The sequence below is a fragment of the Zonotrichia leucophrys genome, chromosome 2 (assembly GCF_028769735.1).
Source record: "Zonotrichia leucophrys gambelii isolate GWCS_2022_RI chromosome 2, RI_Zleu_2.0, whole genome shotgun sequence".
Lineage (NCBI taxonomy): Eukaryota > Metazoa > Chordata > Aves > Passeriformes > Passerellidae > Zonotrichia > Zonotrichia leucophrys.
In genome coordinates, this window is record NC_088171.1 from 53,190,064 (window position 1) to 53,211,377 (window position 21,314).

At 40.9% G+C, this 21,314-nt stretch overlaps 1 protein-coding gene across 7 annotated transcripts in view; it reads right to left on the reverse strand.

Moving 5' to 3' along the window:
• Positions 1–21,314, reverse strand: part of HECW1 (HECT, C2 and WW domain containing E3 ubiquitin protein ligase 1) — a 252,223-nt gene that overhangs the window by 51,470 nt on the left and 179,439 nt on the right. For 3 of the 7 annotated variants that reach the window (XM_064705008.1, XM_064705010.1, XM_064705009.1), the window contains 7 exons: positions 19,762–21,135; positions 16,251–16,352; positions 10,828–10,978; positions 6,432–6,562; positions 3,801–3,922; positions 747–932; positions 32–166 (listed from right to left, as the gene is read on the reverse strand). In XM_064705008.1, coding sequence (XP_064561078.1) covers positions 32–166; positions 747–932; positions 3,801–3,922; positions 6,432–6,562; positions 10,828–10,978; positions 16,251–16,352; positions 19,762–21,135 — 2,201 coding nt within the window. The remainder of the gene's footprint in view (positions 1–31; positions 167–746; positions 933–3,800; positions 3,923–6,431; positions 6,563–10,827; positions 10,979–16,250; positions 16,353–19,761; positions 21,136–21,314) is intronic. The other 4 variants (XM_064705011.1, XM_064705012.1, XM_064705013.1 and 1 more) reach the window with 3 other exon arrangements.

Genomic DNA, 21,314 nt, shown 5'->3' on the forward strand with positions numbered 1-21,314 from the left:
TGTCAGAAGTTCCTGAATTGATATGAGTTACCTCTCCAGCGCTGTAGCTACGGAGCCGCTGGAGATGTTGCCGGTGAGTCAGGTGATTTGGGAGACGCCCATTCTGCAGCGGGATCCTGGGATCTATGAAGGTGGTAGCACGGCTGTTGTGGTCAACAAAGAAAGACTGAAACACAAAAAACAATGGTTTCTTTAATAAGACTGACAAGCCTGTGGGAACACAGCAGGAAAACCACTGGCAACCTTGGATAAGTATAGTCCATGGAAGGCACCTGCAAACAACAAGACTCAACTGGCCTACTCAAAGCTAGAATAGCTCTTAGAAAACATCTGAAGCTGTGTAGACCAAAATCATGTGTAATGGCCATGATGTACACAACACAGGAGAGAATAATGTTATTGGGAAATGCTGCTTTAACCTATTTGGTGGATCCAGAAGTCAGTCAGCAAAGCTTAATTCGAGGTAGAGACACTGAGTCAAATTTTGCAGTCACAACAGATCTACTCTGGCTCAAACTTTGTTGTCAGTCCAATGCTGCTTTGCTTTGGTACAATATTCTACAGAAAGCCAGAAATGCTTTGAAACTTTGAAGCTTTTTTCCTACTTCTAAAATAACTCTCCTTGCTGCTTGTGTTGTTTAAACAAAACCTTTACTGATTATGAGTCAAGAAGGAAGGAACTTTTAATAATCATGTAGTCTGATGTGCTGTGTTAAACAAGTGATTAGTTTTGTTGGCACTCTTACCTTGCCCTGCTGGTCAGTTTTTATTTCCCAGCCACGAGGAAGCTCCAGTCGGGTATCAGCAAACATGTTGATAAAATTTACTAGGTCTCTGTTGTGCTGATACCGCTCAAAATTACGAGCATCTCTACGAATCTTCAGAATCATGTGCTTCAAGCAGGTACTGTTGGTGAAGACTCGATAGGCACTCTGTGAGATGGATGACAGAAGGGAAGAAAGCCAGTTCTGATGTCAAAACATATTTGGTTATTTCATTGGCCACATGCCCAAAGTACTGAAACAAATCCTGTTGGAATCGAGAAACACTTCCACCTCTTTGTTTTGATTTCAATGACATTTTTACACGCATATGCAGAATTAAGAAATACAATCTGGAAAGTGAAACATCCCACACATTATGCACAGTTAGCTTGTGTAAGAACTGCCTTTTTAATGCACTTAAAAAATGGTCAGCTGAAACATCACACACCCAAGGTGCATGTAGTTGACCCTTTCATTGCTTTTATTGGTTGACAGAAACACTGCTTGTGTGCCTCAGCAGCGCCAGAGAGATGCAAACACAGCTGTGAACATCTATTTTTGCTATAATTGAAATCAAGATGTGCATGATAGGACTCATGAACTTAAGAGGACCCCAGTGCAGATGTCTCCATGTGAGCTTGCTACCTATTTTATGGTGACTGTACAGCCACAGGACAGGAGCAGACACTTTTTAATTGCCTATTTTTGGAATATGTGAATTGTTTGCTGGAATGGAGTATTTGTTTCTGCTATGACTACAAAGCTTGCAGATGATGTAGAGGCTCTCAGCTGGAGACACTTCCATGAGCCCAATGAATGCCACCCCTCAGGCAGTGAGTTGTATCTCACAATGGGCACTAAATACACCTCTAGGGGAATGTGGCCTGAGGCAGCTCAAGGGAGTGAACTGCTCTGATTGCAGAATAGGGGCCCAGTGAACTGTATTTGTTGTTCAACGTGTGTTGTTCAGTGTGTTCAATGATAGAGCATCACAAAATAATACTTATGCTAACAACACACAGGCCCATTCACAGGCTACTCTTTGAATCCTTCACTTCAGGGAAAAAGCTCCTTAAGACAGAGTAGAAAACTTCACAAAAATCTCCTGAACTTTTTACTAGAGAGAAAATGAGTGTCTTAGTTTGCTGGTCAGCCCGAAGGATTGATTAGTTGTTAGAGTAATAAAGACCACTGTAGGACTCCTGTCTTAAGTAAAGTGAGGTCCACTGTGCAGACCTGGAATATATCCAGAGAATCTGACCCAGCAGCTTTGAATTCTCTTTTTTTGATGCGTGTTTAGTGCACTTTAACCACCATAATTCAATAAAACATCTACAGGTATAATCTTTATTATGTAAGGATTTATTGTGGCGACACCACTGAGAATACTCCCTGTAGCGCAAGGTCCCTAATTATGGCAAGGGCTGGTAAATGTTATGAAATCACAGAGATATGATCTCTGCCCTGAAGATATGACCTGCTTATAACCCAGGAAAGCTTCATGGTCACAGATTTTTAAGATCCCAGGCTACTGCACAACAAAAGTTGTATTTTGATCTAATGTATGATCAATGACTGGCTTGAATATCTCTAAGATGCACTAGGGAAACAAAGAGTGCAATGTAGTTTTATCTCTTAATGGAAATAAAATATCTGAAAAATGAGAGCTTTTCCCTTTTAATTCTAACTGCTGGATAATATTTTCCAATCCCAACTTCAGTGGTATAATTAATAGCTTGAAATTTTAATAGGAGCTTGTGGTTAAAATATTACACTCTTGTTAAGGCAAAAGTTATGTGGGCAATTATTCCTGTACAAGTGGTATCTGCAGGACCATTTCACAGATGTTTTAATAGATTGTTCTGGTCCTCACATTAGAGACAAGTTTTTAAGATAAAACTGAAGGCCTCTTTCTGCTTTTTTAGTTTCAGTGACTAATAAAATTGGGATTTAGTCTCTTGTGAGCTTTCTTTACACAACTATGGAATCAGTTGCTCATTTTTCCAACAACCATGCTGCTCAAAAATTACATTGCTCCCAGCTATAAATCATCATATATCACCCTGCTAATGGAAGAAATTATCTGCACTCCACAACCTAGTTCAGGGAATGTCAGATGAGTTAACACATCCCTTCCTTGTCAGGATCTCATGGGTGATAATCTCTGGCAGATGCTTGGAGATGGATGGCTGGCTTCAATCCACCAAGTGCCACAGCCAAAACCTGATGTCTGCAGTCAGCTAAAAGGCTGTGCTGAGGCAACTCTCAGTGTTTTACCTTCTCTTCCTTTTGAACAGGAAGGTCATTGCTACCCAGAAATGGATGACTTCCCAAATAGGCAAAAGTCACATTTAGATGCCTTGTTGAACTAAATTCCAGATATGGCAAACTAGGACTGCATCTCCTTGTGGGACTGCCCTATCTGCTTCTTCCTGATACTGCATTTTCTCCACTCCCCTCCAGGTTTGCAAGAAAATGTTTGGTTTTACTTCATTATTGGAAAAAAAAAAGTTATTTGAATTTTGAAAATTTGTTTTTATTTGTGCTTTTCCCAAAATAGCTACACTGACACAAGTCAGTATTTCTTTCACTCAGTTGTGCCTGTCCCTATTGTGGGAGTGCAAATTGCAAGAGTTAATTTTTTTCCCTCTGTTTCCCTTGGTGATATCTGAGTAAGACTTGGTGGTATCTGAGTAAGATTTCTTTGGGTGTTGGATCAAAAGACAACAACTTCACTGCCTGCAGGAACAGACAACAGAATCAACCAATCTGAAACCAAGGGTTCCTGCTTGTTCTGGGAGGGTAACATTAATGAGCTGCTCTGTACCATGGACACTCCATGTCAGGCAGAATCCCAGCAAGAGCCTCCCTGGAGCAGCCTGGCTGTGGTGTCCCAACCTGGTCTGGGGCTCAGAAATGACAACTGAGCCCCAAGTCACACAGTTCAGATTCACTGTGCATTCTCCATGCAGGTCTGGGACACAGCACTGGGACTCAAAAGTCAGTAGTGTGGGAGAGCAAATCATAGTTACTCACATAGTTTGCATGCAGCACAGTGAAGAACTCGGGATTGGTGATGAACTTCACAGCTGGAGACTGCAGCAACAAGGTGATTTTTTGAGAATTCACAGGAGAAAGGGAACCTTCCCTCCTAATCTCTGAACAAAAAACCCCAAAAAAACAAGACACAGAATCTTATTAATGTAGTGGCAAGCACAGTCTATTATTTAACCTTTCAGAAACAGCTGCAGAAGTGATGATATAAAAATGCCACCACCTCCCCAATGCACTTAGCTTGGCACTCCCAAGACAAGCAAACTGATGGATGTCCTTATGCTTAGTGATGCAGTGCAGGAGCTGGATGGTTTCCTGAACTGTAGCTTATGAAACTCTGTGTGAAGTCTGCTGCTGTCCCCAGGTATAATGTGACCACAGCAGTTTTCACCAGCTGATGGTTTGGTTCAGTTTGGTTTCCCCTGCAGCTGATTTTAGAGAAATCTGATCTCCCAATCCAGCATTACACTTTACTTTAATTTCACTGGTTTTGACAAGTCCAAGGTTTTGGGGACTTGTATGGTAAACCAGACACAACTGCATTATTTTTAACCTGTATCAATTAATGAAGCACAGGAGCACAACTGAGCACTGAGAATGTAACTCTGTAGAGGTAGAAACTCTTGATGCTCTTTAGCTACCAGAAAAATTCTTCCTACCATTGAATTATGGCTATGGTGTTCTGGCATTTTAAAATAAAACTACGTTTTATTTGCAGTCCAAGAAAATTGGATGCAGATGTCATCAACAGAATAAATAAAATTCACTTTTTTTTTCTTATTAGTTATAACTTTTTTCTTCTTGCTGCATACATTATTTTATCCATTGAAAACTGCAGACTGGATCAGTTTCTGGAGTTAAACTGATTTATACTGACTTAGAACCTGGATTAATGTGCCTTAATTGTATTCCTTCTGATATTTTTCATTTAAATTAAAAGACAAATAACAAATGTATAATACTGCAGCTTTTTCTTTCCCTAATGTGTTTACACCATCATTGACCTTCTAATTCTTGGAATTTTACACAATATTGATGTTTTTTTCCAAAAGCAAAGCAATTATCTATAGCAAAAACCATTTCCTAATAACTTATGGTAACATTCATCACACTGATTAGCTCTTTGGGTTTAAAACAAAAGAGTGCATGGTAAATAATAAACTGAACAAAATACTTAGGGGTGGTAACTCCTATTAAATTACTGTTTTATTGTCCATGATACTAAATGATCATACCTATTACAAGTAATGGCTACATTACTTATAAATACTAATAATTCAATGTCTACCTCATTTCCACTTCCCTAACATAGACAACTGGGTTTTCCTTATAAGATCCACTGTAGGTAGAAGTCCCTCTTTAATTGCAATACAAAAGATGACAAGGAAACTTGAGCATCAAATGTTTAACATCCTTGGCCAAAACTGATTTTCAAATTAAAAATCGTAATGGATCAAAACAAGCAAAATAGAATATTTTTCTAAACTTGTTAAAATTTTATTATTTCTCTATGTATTTTTTTCCTATTCAACATGGAAAACTAAGAAAATTCAAGCAGACACTGTGCTGGTTCTTTCCCGTTACCAATCCTATTTACAGAGGGATGGCAAAAGGATAGCAAGAAGTTGGATTTACTCATTGCAGACAATACAGAACACAAAGTTTGGTGGAGGCAAGAATGATCCAAAGGAAGACAACTGGTCAATCATTTTGCTGGCAGGGAGTTGTTTTTGCATGGTCTCAAATTGCATAGTGGCACTAGACTGATTGCTTCCTACTTGAAACAAACACTTAAGACTATGGTTTCCCAAATGTTTTGAGAAAACATCTTTGGTAGGAGTGTGACTACCACCAAAAAGAGTAGAAGAGACCCCTGCCAACCCATCCTGCCTTGGGTACACATTTTCCTCTTCTGCTTTGTAGTGACCCTCACTCTTGCTCCTTATCTAACAAGCCAGATGAAAGATCCAATCTGGCTGTAAATGACAAGGACAAGAAGCCAGGCTATTTTTCAGGCAGTTCACTTCTCAGCTCTGGTATGGGGTCCTGTCACATAAATTAGTGGTGAGCAAAAAGACAGCTGTGCCTTCTTTGGTGACAGCCCACACTTAGGTCAGCTCACAGCTATCACAAAACCACACCTTTAAAAACCAAAAGTATTTCATGCATGATGCCAGGGCTGCTGCAGGTGCAACCACATGGACTAGTGTGGCAGTGCAGAAGCCAAGCCTAGCAAAAATAAACTGCAAATGTCCCACGCTACAAATCACACAGCCACAAAAATAAGACAGCACTATTTTTGCAACTACTAGGTGAACAGTATTGACCTAGTAGTTGCAAAATGCCTCCTTCTTTTTAGTTTCAAATGGCCATTTACTAAGGTAAAAATGCTTTGTCTGTCTGAGTAGCTGCTAAAGAACAACTGAAACCATTGTATCCAGAATTGTGCTTGTAGCTTCACATTAAAAACTGTATCTTCAAGTCCTTTTTTTTTTTTTTTTAATTAGGTTTTTCAAACTGGTATAATAAAATTACAGTCTCTCCTGGAAATGCAGATTTCCTCAGAACAGAATGGCACTGAACATGCCACTCAGCAGCTTTGCTGCCCCATACCTGGGCTTGGCTGGGAAGGCTCTGCCTCAGAGTCACTTCCTCCTCCAGTGGGAACTCTCTCCACCCTGTTGTTTACCACAGCATCATCTTCAGTCCTCTCTGTTGCGATGGTTCGCTGGATGTTTTGGTACCTAGATACATTCATAGAAAGGAACAATGAGATTTAGTAACAGAGGTGCCTTCTGTTGCTTTCTGCTTTAACAATGAGCACTGTTTCTGAATGATCCCAATATTTCCATCTTCTGTGTACAAGAGAGTAAGAGCACAGCTGACTCTTCTCTTGCAGCTGGTGCAGCTGCTCACACTTGGGCCAGCCAGCACTCTGCAAACTTGGCATTTCTTAGTGACTGACAAACAGCCACAGCAGGTGCCAAGTAGGCAATACCCAAACTTTAAACACATATTTAGGCTGCATGGTGCTACGTGCCTTTAAAACATCTGGACACCTGGAACCCAAAACTAGAGGCGGATCATGGTCCCTCCTCTCATTTAGCCTTATAGAAGCATAACCAATGAAGTAAGGACCAATCCTCTGATGCATTGGGTAACCTTCAGTCTTTCTTATTAAATTACTGGATGTGCATCCTGAATCCTGAAAATAAATAATCTTTTCGTGATGAAGAAAAAATAGCCTGGAGTGTGTTGAATTCACACTACAGAAATCAAATTCTCCTTAACTTGTTCACTCATAGTGACAGATAAATTGATGAACATGTTTTCTTTGGTTTTACTGGCAAATTATGACCACGTCTTACGTGTATCATAAATGCATTTTATACAGAAAGAAAGAAGAAAAAGCATAATAAGAAAGAAAGAACTAGAAAGAGAAAGAAAAGCAAAGCTAGAAAACAGACTTTCTTAATTATTTTAACTAGCTTTTATGCCATCCTGATATTTTTAATCCTTCTTTCTTCATGGCATTTCCGTGCGTATTTGAAAGAGGATGGCTTTGCTGCCTGCTTTTAATGTGATCCAGCATTGTTTGTCTTTAATTTTTCTGACTTACACTCTTTGCTTTCCTCAGCTCAAGATCCGACTTAGAGATTTTTACTTACTTTCTGTCTCTTTATTTGTTAATGCACACTTTATTCCAAATAGAAATTAGCCATGAGTAAGATCCTCAAAGTGACACAGGATCATCAAAGACAAGAGTAAGGGTTTGGCTTTTTGATATCTCAAAAGACATAATCTCCAGTAGCTCACTGCAAGCCAATCTTAAGCGAAAGGGCTGGAGATAATTAAGAAAAAGTAATTAAAATTTTAATAGATTTATACTAAACTTTCACAATGCTATGTGTCTCCCTCCATTGCTTAGTCATTTAAAGCTACATTTAGTGCATATTTTGATAGTTTAAGAAAACATCCATCTTTACAAAGAAATTCTGATAGCAGGTATTGCAACAGCATGAATTTACTGCAGTTTTAAACCCTCTGGTTTTAGACCTACATTTTGCAGCTTTATTCACTTGACTGCAGGCAACTGAATGAACTTTCCATTCCAGTACTGCAGGAGTTTTACAACACCCACATGCAATAGAAAGGAAAGGAAAAACCAACGACAAAATCCCCCAAGTTCATATAATCAAGGGATATAAGCACACATATAGAAAAACCCTGTACCTTCAATTTAATTAGATGGTAGAAAATCCCCACTGGTAAACCTCAAAGAGCAACAGCAGCTGTATGCCAACAAAAGGCTATGCATTTCTTTTGCATCTCAATACTATAAAATCACCTTATATAAATACCCAAAAATGCCAAAGTAATTGGAGAAAACAGTGGAAGTGCAAAAGTTATGGGAATGAATGCCTCTGGAAATTTGTCTCCTTTCAAAGTGATTTGTCAAAGAAATGGAGCTTAAGAAATACCACATTGTGGCTGTCCTAACCATGATGGTTGTAATTTCTTATGTTGATTATTATCTTTCAAACTAATGCAAAGACAAGTCTAAACATACATATGCTGCAAAGTATCCTTTCAAGAGAGCTTGAACAACAAGGGCTGTTATCTACGTGACCAACAAGGAAGCAAGTCAGGTAGTGCTCCAGAAAATGAGCAAGAGCCTTTAAAATTAGAAGCAAGGATATTTCTTTGGTGTTTGCCCAGCACCTGGATTCCTGTTTTGCATTCCCTGTATTCTCAAGTGGCCCACACAGCTAAAGGGAAGCTTGGAGCACAGAAGGAAAGCAGGACTAGGTTTAATCACAGCTATGGGGTTTTTTTCAAGCTGAATTTCCAAAGCTTTGTGGTTTTGGCTGGGCTGGAAATACCAAGCTTCCTTGTAATATTTTGGTCTTTCCATTCCCTTACACAAATTAAACCAGGAAGCCAAAAAAAAGTAAATTTGTTTTAAAGAAAAGTCACCAAGGTTTTTCAAACTGGGAATGATGTTGAGTCCAATTTTGTTTGAGGTTAGAGCAAAAGTTCAGGCTGCTAATTCTATCAGCAAGTCTATTTTTGCTGTTGCCTCACCTAAAATGGCTCTCAGGTGTGTTTGCTGCAAAACATTTCAAATCATTAAGTTTGAAACACAACAAAACAGAATTCCAAAATGAGGGCTTAAAACAAAGTCCAATCCTCAGGAGTGTTGATAATAACTATGAAAAGTAGCTATCCTGACATTCCTGAAATGTGGAGACATGAAATACCTGAAATTAGATTTAGGACTAGAATAACTTTAAAAATTATAACAGCCAGGTTAAAACTACAAAAATTACTTGCCACAGGGCAAATGCTCAGGAGATTCAGTACGAATCCCTTTCATTATTATCTTAGGAAAAGTTCACAAGTAACAATAGAAGATCTTTGTATTCAACTTCCCAAATCAACAGAGCTCCTTGCAGAGAGGAGAGAATCACCATCTTTTTTCCTTAGTCCCAAGAAGCCATGACATTTCACGTTTAATAAACTGCAAAGTCTCCAATGGAACTTGCATAAGTAGAGATTTGCCACTGCTGAAACTCCATACTTCTCCCTTTGTAACTGGATATATGAATACTAAAAACGGAGAGATTCAAAGAGTATCAATCTTATTAAGTCTCAATTCCCAACCCAAACCAGTGATAATCAAATAATACCCAAGACAGACAGCCTACATGAAAACACTGAATAATATGAGGGAAGGAGGTCACAAAGACGATGCCTACGCTTCAGTTTCTGCTGTGATAGCTGGTTTAATGACTAACCTGCTCTAACTAACAGAATGGTAAATTAAATCACTCTTATAAACATTTATTCCTTTCATGGTTGTTCTGCACTTCCATGAGCTCAACCTCAAAAAAAAAAAAAAGGAAAAAAAAAGGTAAAAAAAAAAAAAGGATCTATCTCCACATCAGCTTTCTGGTTTCTGTGGCAGATAACTTTTTAAATTGGTAGCCAAATAGTCTGTACTTTGACATGGCTAAAATCCCTCTTGAAGACCACTGCTAAATGGCAGAGAAGTAATGTAAATCTCTTAAAAGAATCTACATTAAACATTCACTTTCTTACTTTTTTGTTTGTTTGTTTGTTTTTTTTTTATATTATCATGGCAGCTTGAGGCTTATGTGCAAACGTATAATGAAAACAAATACTGGGCAGGTTCTCTCATTTCTGCAAGACCTAACACATGCTATGAAATACTACTCAAAATAATGCATTTTGGTAAAAAAAGGATTATTCTTCATGAGTGTTTTGAAGGTGTCAGTTTAAGTTGGCCCAGTTCTCCCAGACTGCCTCATTCAGGGCACAGCAGCTCCCAAACTATTCAAAGTACTCCAAAAAGAGCACTTTTAAACTCTGCATCCTTCTCTCAGCTACAGATCTTCCTCTAAGCACAAAAGAAAAAGCAAAAAAACTTTTGTGGCATTTTACATGCTATAATTAAAATATAATTTCAGTCTTGCTTATCCTTTTCTAGAAATGGCGTCATTATAGTAAGAAGAGAATTAAAAAAAACCCCAAACCTTCTTTTTAAGCAAAAATGGAAGATTTCTGACCAACTGTTTATTTTTTTTCTTTCCCTTTAAATTCAGTCTAAAAAGTGAGCATGAGAAGAAAATGATGAACAAATCGATGTGTGGACTAGTCAAACAAAGCTAAAATATAAATGACATTGAGAGGTCTGACAGATTTACAGGGCCCAATGCAACACTAAGCAGACCTGTCTACCTCTAGAAATGTGCATGGTGCTATTAGAGCAGGGCTCTGCCCTGGAAAAGGAGACAGACCTTTCAACAGGCCTAATTAGCTGGGGTAGAAACGCCGCACGGACACGGCAGCAATTCCAGCCAGGTCCCGAAAAGCTTTGCAGCACAGCACCAGGTGCTGACCCATCACAGCACTGCTACAGTTAAGCAGCAGAAGTGACCCCGTGCCTTGGAAGAACAGTCCCTCCCCTCCCAGCGCCAAGGCTCACCGGCGGTTCAGCTGCTCCATTTGCTGGATGGAGCCAGACCTGTGGATGCCGTCGGGCGTTGCCGCGGCCGTGGGCCGCTGCCACGTGGTGGTGCGGTTGACGTGGTCCACGTAGAACACTCTCCCGTGGCTGTCTATCCGAGCTTCCCAATCTAGGGTTGGAACAAAAGGAAGGGGTGATGCTGTCAGTGGGATGCCTTCCAGAAAGCCTGCGTGTGGGAGGTATGTACAGGCACACACACGTACACAGACAGGGTATATACACACAGGAGATACTATATATATATATACATATATAGCCTACATGCAATACATACCATGTGTATATATTCAAAGTACACATTCAGGTGTGTGTATCTATTATTTGCTTGTCTATATATACATATATGCAGAATATGCATATACAGAAACATTTCGTACGCAGCACACAGGTAGGCCATGGAGTTCACTACCACAGCACATGAAAAACTAGTGACACAGGGGCTACATTTTTAAAAGAATGAGGAAATTTTTCATTTTGTGATATTGTTTGGCTGAATTCACTGCAGGTCGGAGTAGCCACAAAGAACCGACCCTTACATGAAGATTACATCTGAGCTAACATGGCAAATCCCATTTTTTTATTTTTTGTTATGTTTCAGAACAAATATGCTTTATTTCTCTTCCTTTTGCTAAGTGGCTTCAAAGGACAGCATACAGCAATTAAAGACTTCACTGAAAACTGATCACAGACTCTTTGGACATACCTTAGAAATCTCTCTGAACAGAGAATTGCTGTCATAAATGCAAACTAGATTGAGAGTTTGCAGAATAATATTGAGCCTTCTATCATTATTGTTTCCTGCTACTGTTATTTTTCTCCCATGATTCAAAACTAAAAATTATTTGGTATATGATGGCTTGTGGAAAATGGTAATGTTGATAAAAAAATAGAGTTTGTAACAGAAGAAAGTCAGAAGTGAGTTAGCTAGCAAAGCCACGTGTCAAACTGGTTGGAATGAATGGAGAAGTGGAATAAATTAGGCTTGCTAGTTTCATATTTCCACATGACCCATCAGCTGATGGCACATCTATGTAAATACATGCACATACTTTCTACACGAGCTCAGAATGCAAACCTCACTTGCATTCACACACAAATCCACATATGGTGATTACCTTTGAGGGCAAACACTTCCTCATATTTCCATATTCTTACTATGATACCATCTTCCCTGACGAGTTCTCTCCTCCTATGGTTTTCTATGATCAAATTCAGGATCATCTGAATTTCATACTTTATGTATTTCATTTCCTATTCTCTAAGAGCAGGATGGAAATTGCACCTTTTCCTACTATATTTGGAAACCTATCCTTCATGATCAGCTCCCATCCTTTGAATGTTGGCCCTGACTAAACCTAATACTTCCCATATTTGATCCCAGACAAGTGTAGGCTGGCTGAAGACCATGGCCTGCCCCTGACAGCTGAATCCCACAGACCTTAAAAGATGGGTGTTGGGAGTCCTTGGAGAAATTTTCTGTAAGACTCCAAGACAGGAAGAGCCATAAACACATGCATTGCTTCTTTCAAAGCTACCAGAGTCCTTAAAGACACAAACCCTATAGTCACACCATGGGCACGCATGCAGCATCTCTCACTGTGAAAATCACTACATTATTTAAGGAGAGGACTCTCTCTTCCTCCTCCAAGTAAAGTTTCCCAGAGATGTGGTAGCTGTTTCAAGAACAAGATCACAGCTTTGTGAAAACCACGTCAAGAACATCAGACAGTGAAAAAAGCACATCAAATACAACATATGTACATTGAGGTAAATCAGACTGACACATAAGCCAGGTCAAAGGCCAGAGCCTTGCTGAGCATGCTGGCACTGGTGGCAGGTGCACCACTGTGGGTTGGAAATGGCCCTTCTGGAGCTGTGCATTATCTGTGGTATCCTCCAGGAAATAACCTTGACCAGATCAAAGATGATTCAGCTCAACATCATGAAGATCTTAATTTTCCTTGCTGTTTTCTGGCAAAGAACAAATCCTAGCCCTCACTCCACGCCTCGTAACAAGTTAAGAATGATAGAGGTCGACAGGGAATTAGAAGCTTGTAGGCGGTGCTGTAGAAGCACGCTCTAGACAGCTTACAGAAGACACCAACTGGTCATATTGGTCTAAAGCCTGCTGATGAACACTTAGCAAGAATAAATATTATCACACAGCCAACCAAGTTTACACAGTTACACAAGCCTACCAAGATTTTATAATAGATCCCTGTGCACCGTGAGGTCTACAGGCTGTTTTGCACTAATTAAATACAACTTAGAGTTCCTAAGCTTCTAAGCATGATACTTGGAAACTTAGGAGTAAGGAAGCTTGTCCAGAGCTTGGAGATCACAGTGAAAACATGAGGTCAAAGTGAATTATTTCAGGAAGGCTATCTCTGTTGGATGTGTCAGACATCCAGCAGCAGTATGTACAGACATGAACTACACTGTCAGTGAGGGTTGCTTTATTCACTGCTTTACAGGTGTGTCCACCTGAAACCATGGGCTGAAACTGGCATGCTAAAATATTATAAACTGTGTGTCTCATGCTCCTTGCAATAGCATTTCTAGTCAGCTGAGTAATTCCTTTTGGTTACTTGGCAAGGCTGTCAGAGGGTGGCAGGTACAGCTTTAGTTGTACGCAGGTAGCAGGTGTACTCCCTACCTTCCCATAAGACAGCCTGCAAGTCACACAAGTCACTGAAGCTCCCTGAATACGATACCAGATTTATGGACAGATGGATAGATACCTGCACAGTGAGACAAACAGACTGACAGGTGAACAGACAGGCAGAACTCTGCTTCCAAGCTGTGCTCAAGTACGTTCATGCTACTTTAGGGGTAAAGATGATCTAGGAAGCAGCCAAATTTCCTCAGGGTCTTTTGTTCAGTTTTCCAGGTAAAATAAGACTGTGACTACTACGAGGACTAACCTCTATCTAACCTTCACAGTAAGAGCATGCTAGAGCATGGGCCAGTGATGTGGGAGTACTGGTTCTGCTCTCCAGTGATCCCCCTTCATCAGCCAAGTCATATTTCACAGCAGCCTCTGAAACTGCTTTGATTTATATCAGAAGACGCAACTTTTTCTGGCAGGATCATGAGGACAAAGAAAATGCATTGTCTTTTGCTCTCCAAGCTCAGCCACACCTTTGGCAAAGCACAGCTCTGAACTGGGCACATGTATTTTTCTTGGCTTCAGTTCTGTAGGGTTTCCAAACACAGGCATAATAAGGGGTGACTGGTAATGCCGTCATGAGGCCGAGCAAACATCGCAAATCTTCTGTTAATCTCCTATCAGACTTAGCCTTCAGATTCGTCATTAGGAAACTCCTACATAAATAAGGAATCTCTTCTCTTCATTTTCCCAAATAAAACTGTCTGAAATTAAATTTCCACCTCAAGGCCAGTTGTTGTGGGGTTATGATGAAATCAAGCTATTCAGAAAACTATTCAAAAGAGAAAGAAGACTGGTCAGAAGATTCTCCATGACCTAAATAAAATCAGTCAACACTGAATTTGCAGCACTGGCAGATTACCTTCACCTCTACTTATACCTGGAAGCCAACATTGCACATGAGAAGTAAGCCAGCTTTGATCATATAACTTGGGTTTAAAATATGAAGTTCTTTCCTTTCACATGATTGAAGACCTATTTATCTAGGATTAGGAGTAATTAAAGGCACTGAGATAACGATACTGAATTTAAGGAGAAGAAAAATTTCTAGATTAGGGATATGGTTTTCCTTTTGAAATTAAAGTAAAATTCCATGGAGAGTTTTTGGAAATCAGTTTCCTAAATGATATTATTCAATTCAACTTCTTTGCCCACTCAAAATTAACTTAGTACATCTACTCCTATTAAGATCAGTATATTTAAGCCCACAGTGTCAGCCTTTATTGTAAAAATGGTGTTATATGCTAATGCTGAAACAAAACCCTACAAAGTGATATTGCTTCTGTACTTTATCATCACAGACTGCATTTCATGTCCTTACACCCTGTTGTGAAAACACTTGAGAAAACCAAGGGTAGAAATACTTGCCTTTTGAGGATAACTATAAGAAAGAGGAAAAATGTATTAAATTGGTGCTGAAGAACATGGAATAGGTTTACAGTATATTCTGTTTACCTGAGCTGGTGTTGGTGTGCTATCATTAAGTCATCTACTAGGGAATGTGCCCGATCCACAAAGTGTTGCGGTAAGAGTGGGAGGAAGAGAAATATTTCCCTGTTACAGAGGTAACCGTTCCCATTTCATCACTCACTGGCAAGCCACAGTGGGACTCTAAAAAGACTTTATTGGGCTGAAGGCATTTGAATCATTCATGCTACTGTGCGGCTGACGCCAGCACCGGGGCTATTTTCAGCTCAGGGAATACTGACAGCATGGTTGGCAAATGATGAATTATTTGTCAAGGGCACCATAGGCCAAATAAGTGTGTTCCCGTCTCGGGCTTTGAAGCAAACAGAGCGCTTTGTTTGTGCGCCCGGTTGTTTTTGCGAGGCCCGGCACATTTCAGGCTGTGAAATTCTGCGCTCCGCTGAAGGCGATGGGCCGCACGTCGCAGGGCACAGAGTGCGCTCTGCTGGGCACCGAACGCCAGTGCAGGAGCGGGGAAATCCTCCGGGAATCCCCAGAGAAAAAGCTACAGAGACAAGTAAAAACAACGCCAGCAGCTGCTTTGGTGTTAAAAATGCCGTATTATCAGGCTGCTAATCTATCACACTATTCAAAACCCTCTCACTTTTATTCAATGCAAGTGTGGGCTCCACTGCAGTGCATAATGAACACAAAGTTCACGGATTATCAAATCCAAAAACAGTACAACAAGACCACTGCGCATAAGCTGCCTTTTCCCAACTTCTGCTGGTTTGGTTCAGATTTGGACCTGTCTGTCCCAGGAGCATCCTCACTGTGAAAGGGCTGCTGCTGGACCTGCATGCAGATGTGACAGATCACAGGGACTGCCATCCCAAACCATCTTTGAAGTTGGTTACAGAAAACCTGGAGACAAACATTACAGAAAAATCAGAGTACGCTGCTGATACACCATACAGAAAGCCTTACAGCCAGGCTTCCAGAACAACTGGCAGATCCCAATCATTCAAGTCGGAACACACTGACTGGAAAAACAGAATAATATTTTCATTTCAGGGAAGAAGATGAACGAAGGCAGAGAGGGAGGTTATGGAGCCCGTCCAAAACAACATGACAACATTTGAAGTCAGGATCAAATAAGGGAAACAAAAGGGCATATTGTTTGGGTTCTGGAGAACGTATATACAGAACACACAGGGTTCTTCAGAAAGACATACTGACCTCTACACTGTTTGAGTTAACAGGAAAAGCTGAAAAAATGCAATAACATAAAAAAACTAAAGCTTACTTGGTGGAAGAGGCTCATCGATAGTTGGGTAGTGATGATGGTCAGGCCTCAGAGAAGGAAGCTGGCTGACTGGCTGAGAATTATGGAGTAAAGGACAATCACCTATGGACAAGATATTCAAGACATTGACAGTCATTCACTGTTTTTACAATGTGGTTCAAAAAATGTGTTACTGTAAAACAAGTGATTATTTTAAAAATAGGTTAACCTGATGTACTAGCATCTCTGGGTATTCCTATTTTCAAGGCATTATTTTAATGAAGGCAAAATCATAAGGCAAAGAAGTATTAAAATAATGCACTCAAGTCTCTTGAGTCAATGCTGAAGTGTTATGGGCCAGATTCTGGACTCACAGACACACAAGTGTAAGCGATAGAAGAATCAGGCTTGATCTCTGAGAAATACTGTTCATGTACAACTAAGCTCAAGCTTCTGCAGCAACTGGCAGGAACATGCAAAATCCTGGTTCCAACTTTTTACTCATTCCATCAGTGGAATAAAAGGCTAAAAGCTGCCTTGGATCTTTCTCTCCTTTTCAAAAAGATCAATGGCTGCATATGTAGACTGTAAAGGCAGGATTTTGCAGTCCCTGCAAAGCAGAAGATCATCCCCTTCCATGGGTATTTTTCAAAATTCAATGAGTCCATCTTGGGTTGAAGGAGAGAGAATGAGAGAAGGACCAGAAACAAGTAGGAGACAGGTGGTAGAAGAGAAGGATAAAAGATAGTGAGATATAGTCAGGATCTGAGATAAGGAAGGAAGACCTAAGATAGAGAAGAGGGAAAGAAGAAGAAGAAGAAGAAGCAGAAGAAGAAGAGGAAAAAGAAAAACAGTCACACAGGATACAGTGCAAAGTAAGTTTTTAAACACTAGCATTGTATATATGTCCATCTATAGAATTGCTTGGATTGGAATGGACCTTAAAGATTGTCTCGTTTCAATTACCCTGCCATATTTAAATATGAAATAAATGAAACCTAAGTAAATGTCCAAACTCACATTCTGCTGAGAGGAACAAGTAACTTAAGATCAAGTCAATGCTCACAGAATCCTTTAAGAAACTAAGATGCTCTAGTAGGGATGAAAAAGTATTCCATATCTTAGACTTAACATGCTAAAACTTCACAGGTTCCAAAATAAAGATTCCTTCTTGCCTTGTCTCTAAAATCTTAGAAATCAGGACTATTTATCTTACTAATGGACATATTTGCATACTGTGTGGTAACAGTTTTTGACTATAACTTCCAGCTTAGCTTGTTAATACAGATACACTCCGAATTGCATAAACATAACATTTACTTGAACCAGAAAGATGCAGCTTATGGAAAAAAGATATATTAAGCTGAATGGTTCTGGTGATTCTGGAATATTAAGCCAAATTCACTATGTACCAGCTGGTTTAGCTCTCTTTAATGTTATAATCTTAACAGCCAGAGAATGAACATTTTGTCAAGATCCCTAAACATATACCAATCAAATGTAAAAACAAATTTCCCCCCAAAAAATTAAATACTTTTTCCCTTAAAAAACCAACAGCCAGAATGCAGAAGCCAATTTTGTATAAAACTGTGAAAAATCTCACACCTCTCAGAAATGAGAAAAATCACTTAGATAAAAATACTCCCCCTTCTAGGTGCTCTGATGATACCGTATGGCCTGTTAAATGCCTTCATTAAACCACTTGTGTATAGGCGTATCTCACAGATGTATCTGCTGCATGTTTTGAACAGACAGCAGAGTTACATAAGTTTATGACTCAGTGCTAAAAGTCCATCTCTCACAGCCTTAAATATTGTGCTGTTACTACAGGTGTAGCACCGACTACCAGATCACCCACCTATGTTTCTGTACTTACCTCACCACAATTGACTCTCCCCTAGTCAAGATAGTTACGCCAAGCCAGCGGAAGCATGGTAGTGTCAGTCACCTGGAGTGGGTGGAGGTGACCACGTCTACTGGATTTGTGACAGCTGTCAAGCCATGGAGCAACACACACACTGACTGAGGCACCCCAGGGACACCAAGAGAGTGCTAAGAGCTGGGTGCCCTTCAGACACACTCAGCTAAACAAGGCAAAGCCACCACGGACACTGCAGAGCCTCCTCTTTATGGAGGCTCAACTCTTGGTGCTGTACTGTACTGAATCCATATGCAGATGGCATCCTCTCCCACCACATCCCCTATCAAAAGCTCACACAGTTCAAAACAACCAAACCTGCACATATGATCTCACACATACACAAGCTCGTGCCCCCTTAGCTCTACTTGCATGTAAATGCTGTTCACAAGCAAAGGCTCTCGCCTGCAAGGAAGGAAGCTGGGTGTCTATGCCTGTGTACTTCTGAAAATTTAATGATTTGTACTAGATTCTGCTCTACAGACTCAATAATTCCCTAGTCCCAGCTATCTACAAAGTATTTACACAGGCTGGTGTAAATTTTTCTGCAGGGGTAGGGTCTGTGGTAAAGGAAGTTGTGAGTAAATTAATTGGGAATGGAAAGGGAAAACATAGATGAATGCTTTGATTGTAGTTCCTCAGCGATACCCAAATAGGTTATCCTTTTGCTGCCATTTTAATTTGGTGTCACTTACAGAGGGAGACAGATGACTCAGAATTAGGGAGTGCAAAGACTACCTCTTGACCTTGCTGCATACTCCTGAGCTGCAGCTGAGTCCTTTACTTCTTCAGCTGGAGAAAAATTATACACTAGCTCAAAAAGAGAGGAGTGTTCAACTCCCCCTCTTCATGTAACTGCAGTGAGCATGAAAGGAGTTACCAAAGGGGGGACTTAAAGTAACTGTTAAGGAATTGGAAAAAACAGTACCTAAATTACAAAGGCAAAAAGAAAATTAAGTATATTCTATCTCTAGGGAAGGATACGGATATGAGAATTTTATTTAATATAGTGAAATTTCCAAAGTATCTAAGAAAAAATATAAATCTCTGTTGAGCTTCCCTATGATCTGTGATATCTGAGGTACATTTGTTTGACACTTGGAGAATTGGAACAAATGGGGCTCGAGAACTGTGTTTGCAAGAGCTTATGACTATGTATGGCTAACAAACATTTCCAGAAACTGGCCCAAACCTTTATGTGGTGCAAATCAGCATATCTGCCCTTTGACAAGCACAAGCTGGTCCTCTCACTGACTATCAGAGACATGGCAGCACATCAGACATGTGATATGGAAAAATCTCAGGAAAAAAGGAATGAGTTGGTGGATGTGATAATGCTGATCTGCCACATAACTAAAGTAACTGATCTTGATTTTATAATGATGCATGTATATCTACAGTAATTTACATATATGGATCCCTACCTGATTTAGTTGGTTTTGTTGGGATTTTTAAGGACAGGCTCAATTATCCAACCCTCCCTTATATCTGGCCCAGCTCACAGCCCCTGAGTTTGTAAGAAATAAACCGTGAGCTGAAACCTCAATTATCTGATGCCTTCTGTGACATCTAGATAATCAGGGTCACCCAGAGCACCAGTTCTCAGGATCTAACCTTCTCTTCTGCTGCTTGGACCTGCTACTGGGGTGTCTAGACCCTCTGTGGCTCTCTGTGAGTTCCCACCATGAGCTACTAGTTCATCTGGCCACTGGGAGGAGCCATCCACTTGCTCCCTGTCCAGCTCAGGGCTCTGCACTGAATCTGGCACTGACTCAAAAGCACTGTTCTCCTCCTCATCATCATCCTGAGAGGAAAAGACCGTGCTCTCGGAAATCTTTGCGCTGTCGACGGAGGAGAAGCGCGTGTGGCTGGAGAAGCGGTTGTTACTGTCGTAGCAGGAGGTGCTGTAGCACGAAGTGCTGTAGCAGGAGGTGCTGTAGCAGGAGGTGCTGTAGCAGGAGGGGCTGTAGCAGGAGGTGTCACACGCCTCACACTCGTTGTCACCATTGGGCCTGGAGCTCGACTCGCTCTCACTTCCTGTCCGGAGGGATTCCCCATCCAACAGCCCGTCATTCATGTCAGAGAGCTGCTCATCCAAGGTCCCAGGAGGCACCGTGCTCTGGCTGAAGTTCTCTTCAGCCTCGTTCTCCAGAGGAGGCTCTGCTGCCACGGTCTCACTCTCACTCACCACCTCCTTATCCATCACCTCCTTGACAGTAGACTCCTCATCGTTCTCCCTGCCATTACCACCATCTTGCTCTTCTTCCCCATCGCTGCTCATCTGTGCCGAGGGCAGGCTGTGGAGCAGGTTGTGTATCCGTATGTAGTGTGTGCGAGGGGTCTCTGGCTCACCGCAAGCTGAAGCTATGACTGTCTCAAGTTCAGACACAGGCAGGGAGCACGGCCTGTTTTTCCTCTTTGCTGTGGTCCTCAGTTGCAGCTTGTTGTCTTCCTCCTCCTGGGCTGAAGCCCCTTCTTCTTCTTCATCCTGACTCTTCTCTAGGTCTTTGCCAGCATGCACATCTGCACTCACCTCATCAATATCTACTGATTCTATGCTGGTCAAGACTCCACCATCTCCCTGAATACCAGAATTGACTTTGTTATTTTCCCTAACTTCAGGCTCAGGAGGAGACATGCAAGCCGTCAGATCCGACTGCTCCATGAGGTCCGTAGCACTCAAAGAAGGCAGTACTTCTCCTGGGATGGATTCCAAGGGCTCAGGAACTGGCACCGCATCAACCTCCCCATCTCCTGCTAGCTCTTCATTTAAGCTGTTCTGGTTGACTTCCCCAGGTGGTTTGACAGCCCCTGGGCTATCGACACTGTTCACACTGTATCCATTTAGCTGTTCTGGAGCTGCACTTTCTGAGGTCACTGTGTTGATGCATGGAGGCTCACCGAGGCTTTCCTCCGTGGGGTTGTTCACAGGGCTTTCCGGGAGGTCAGCTGGCTCAGGATCTGCACTAATGGAGACCTCTTCATCATCTGTATGAGACAGGAAAAGGAATTACTTACTCTTTTAACAAGAAGTGTTGACTGAACCAGAGCATTGGCTGTGGGTGCACAAGCATCCACAGCAATCTGAGAAAATTAAAAGCATAAATTACAGTCTGAAATGAGTAGGCAACTGGACAACTATAAAGAAGTGCTGAGGTTTTTTTGCT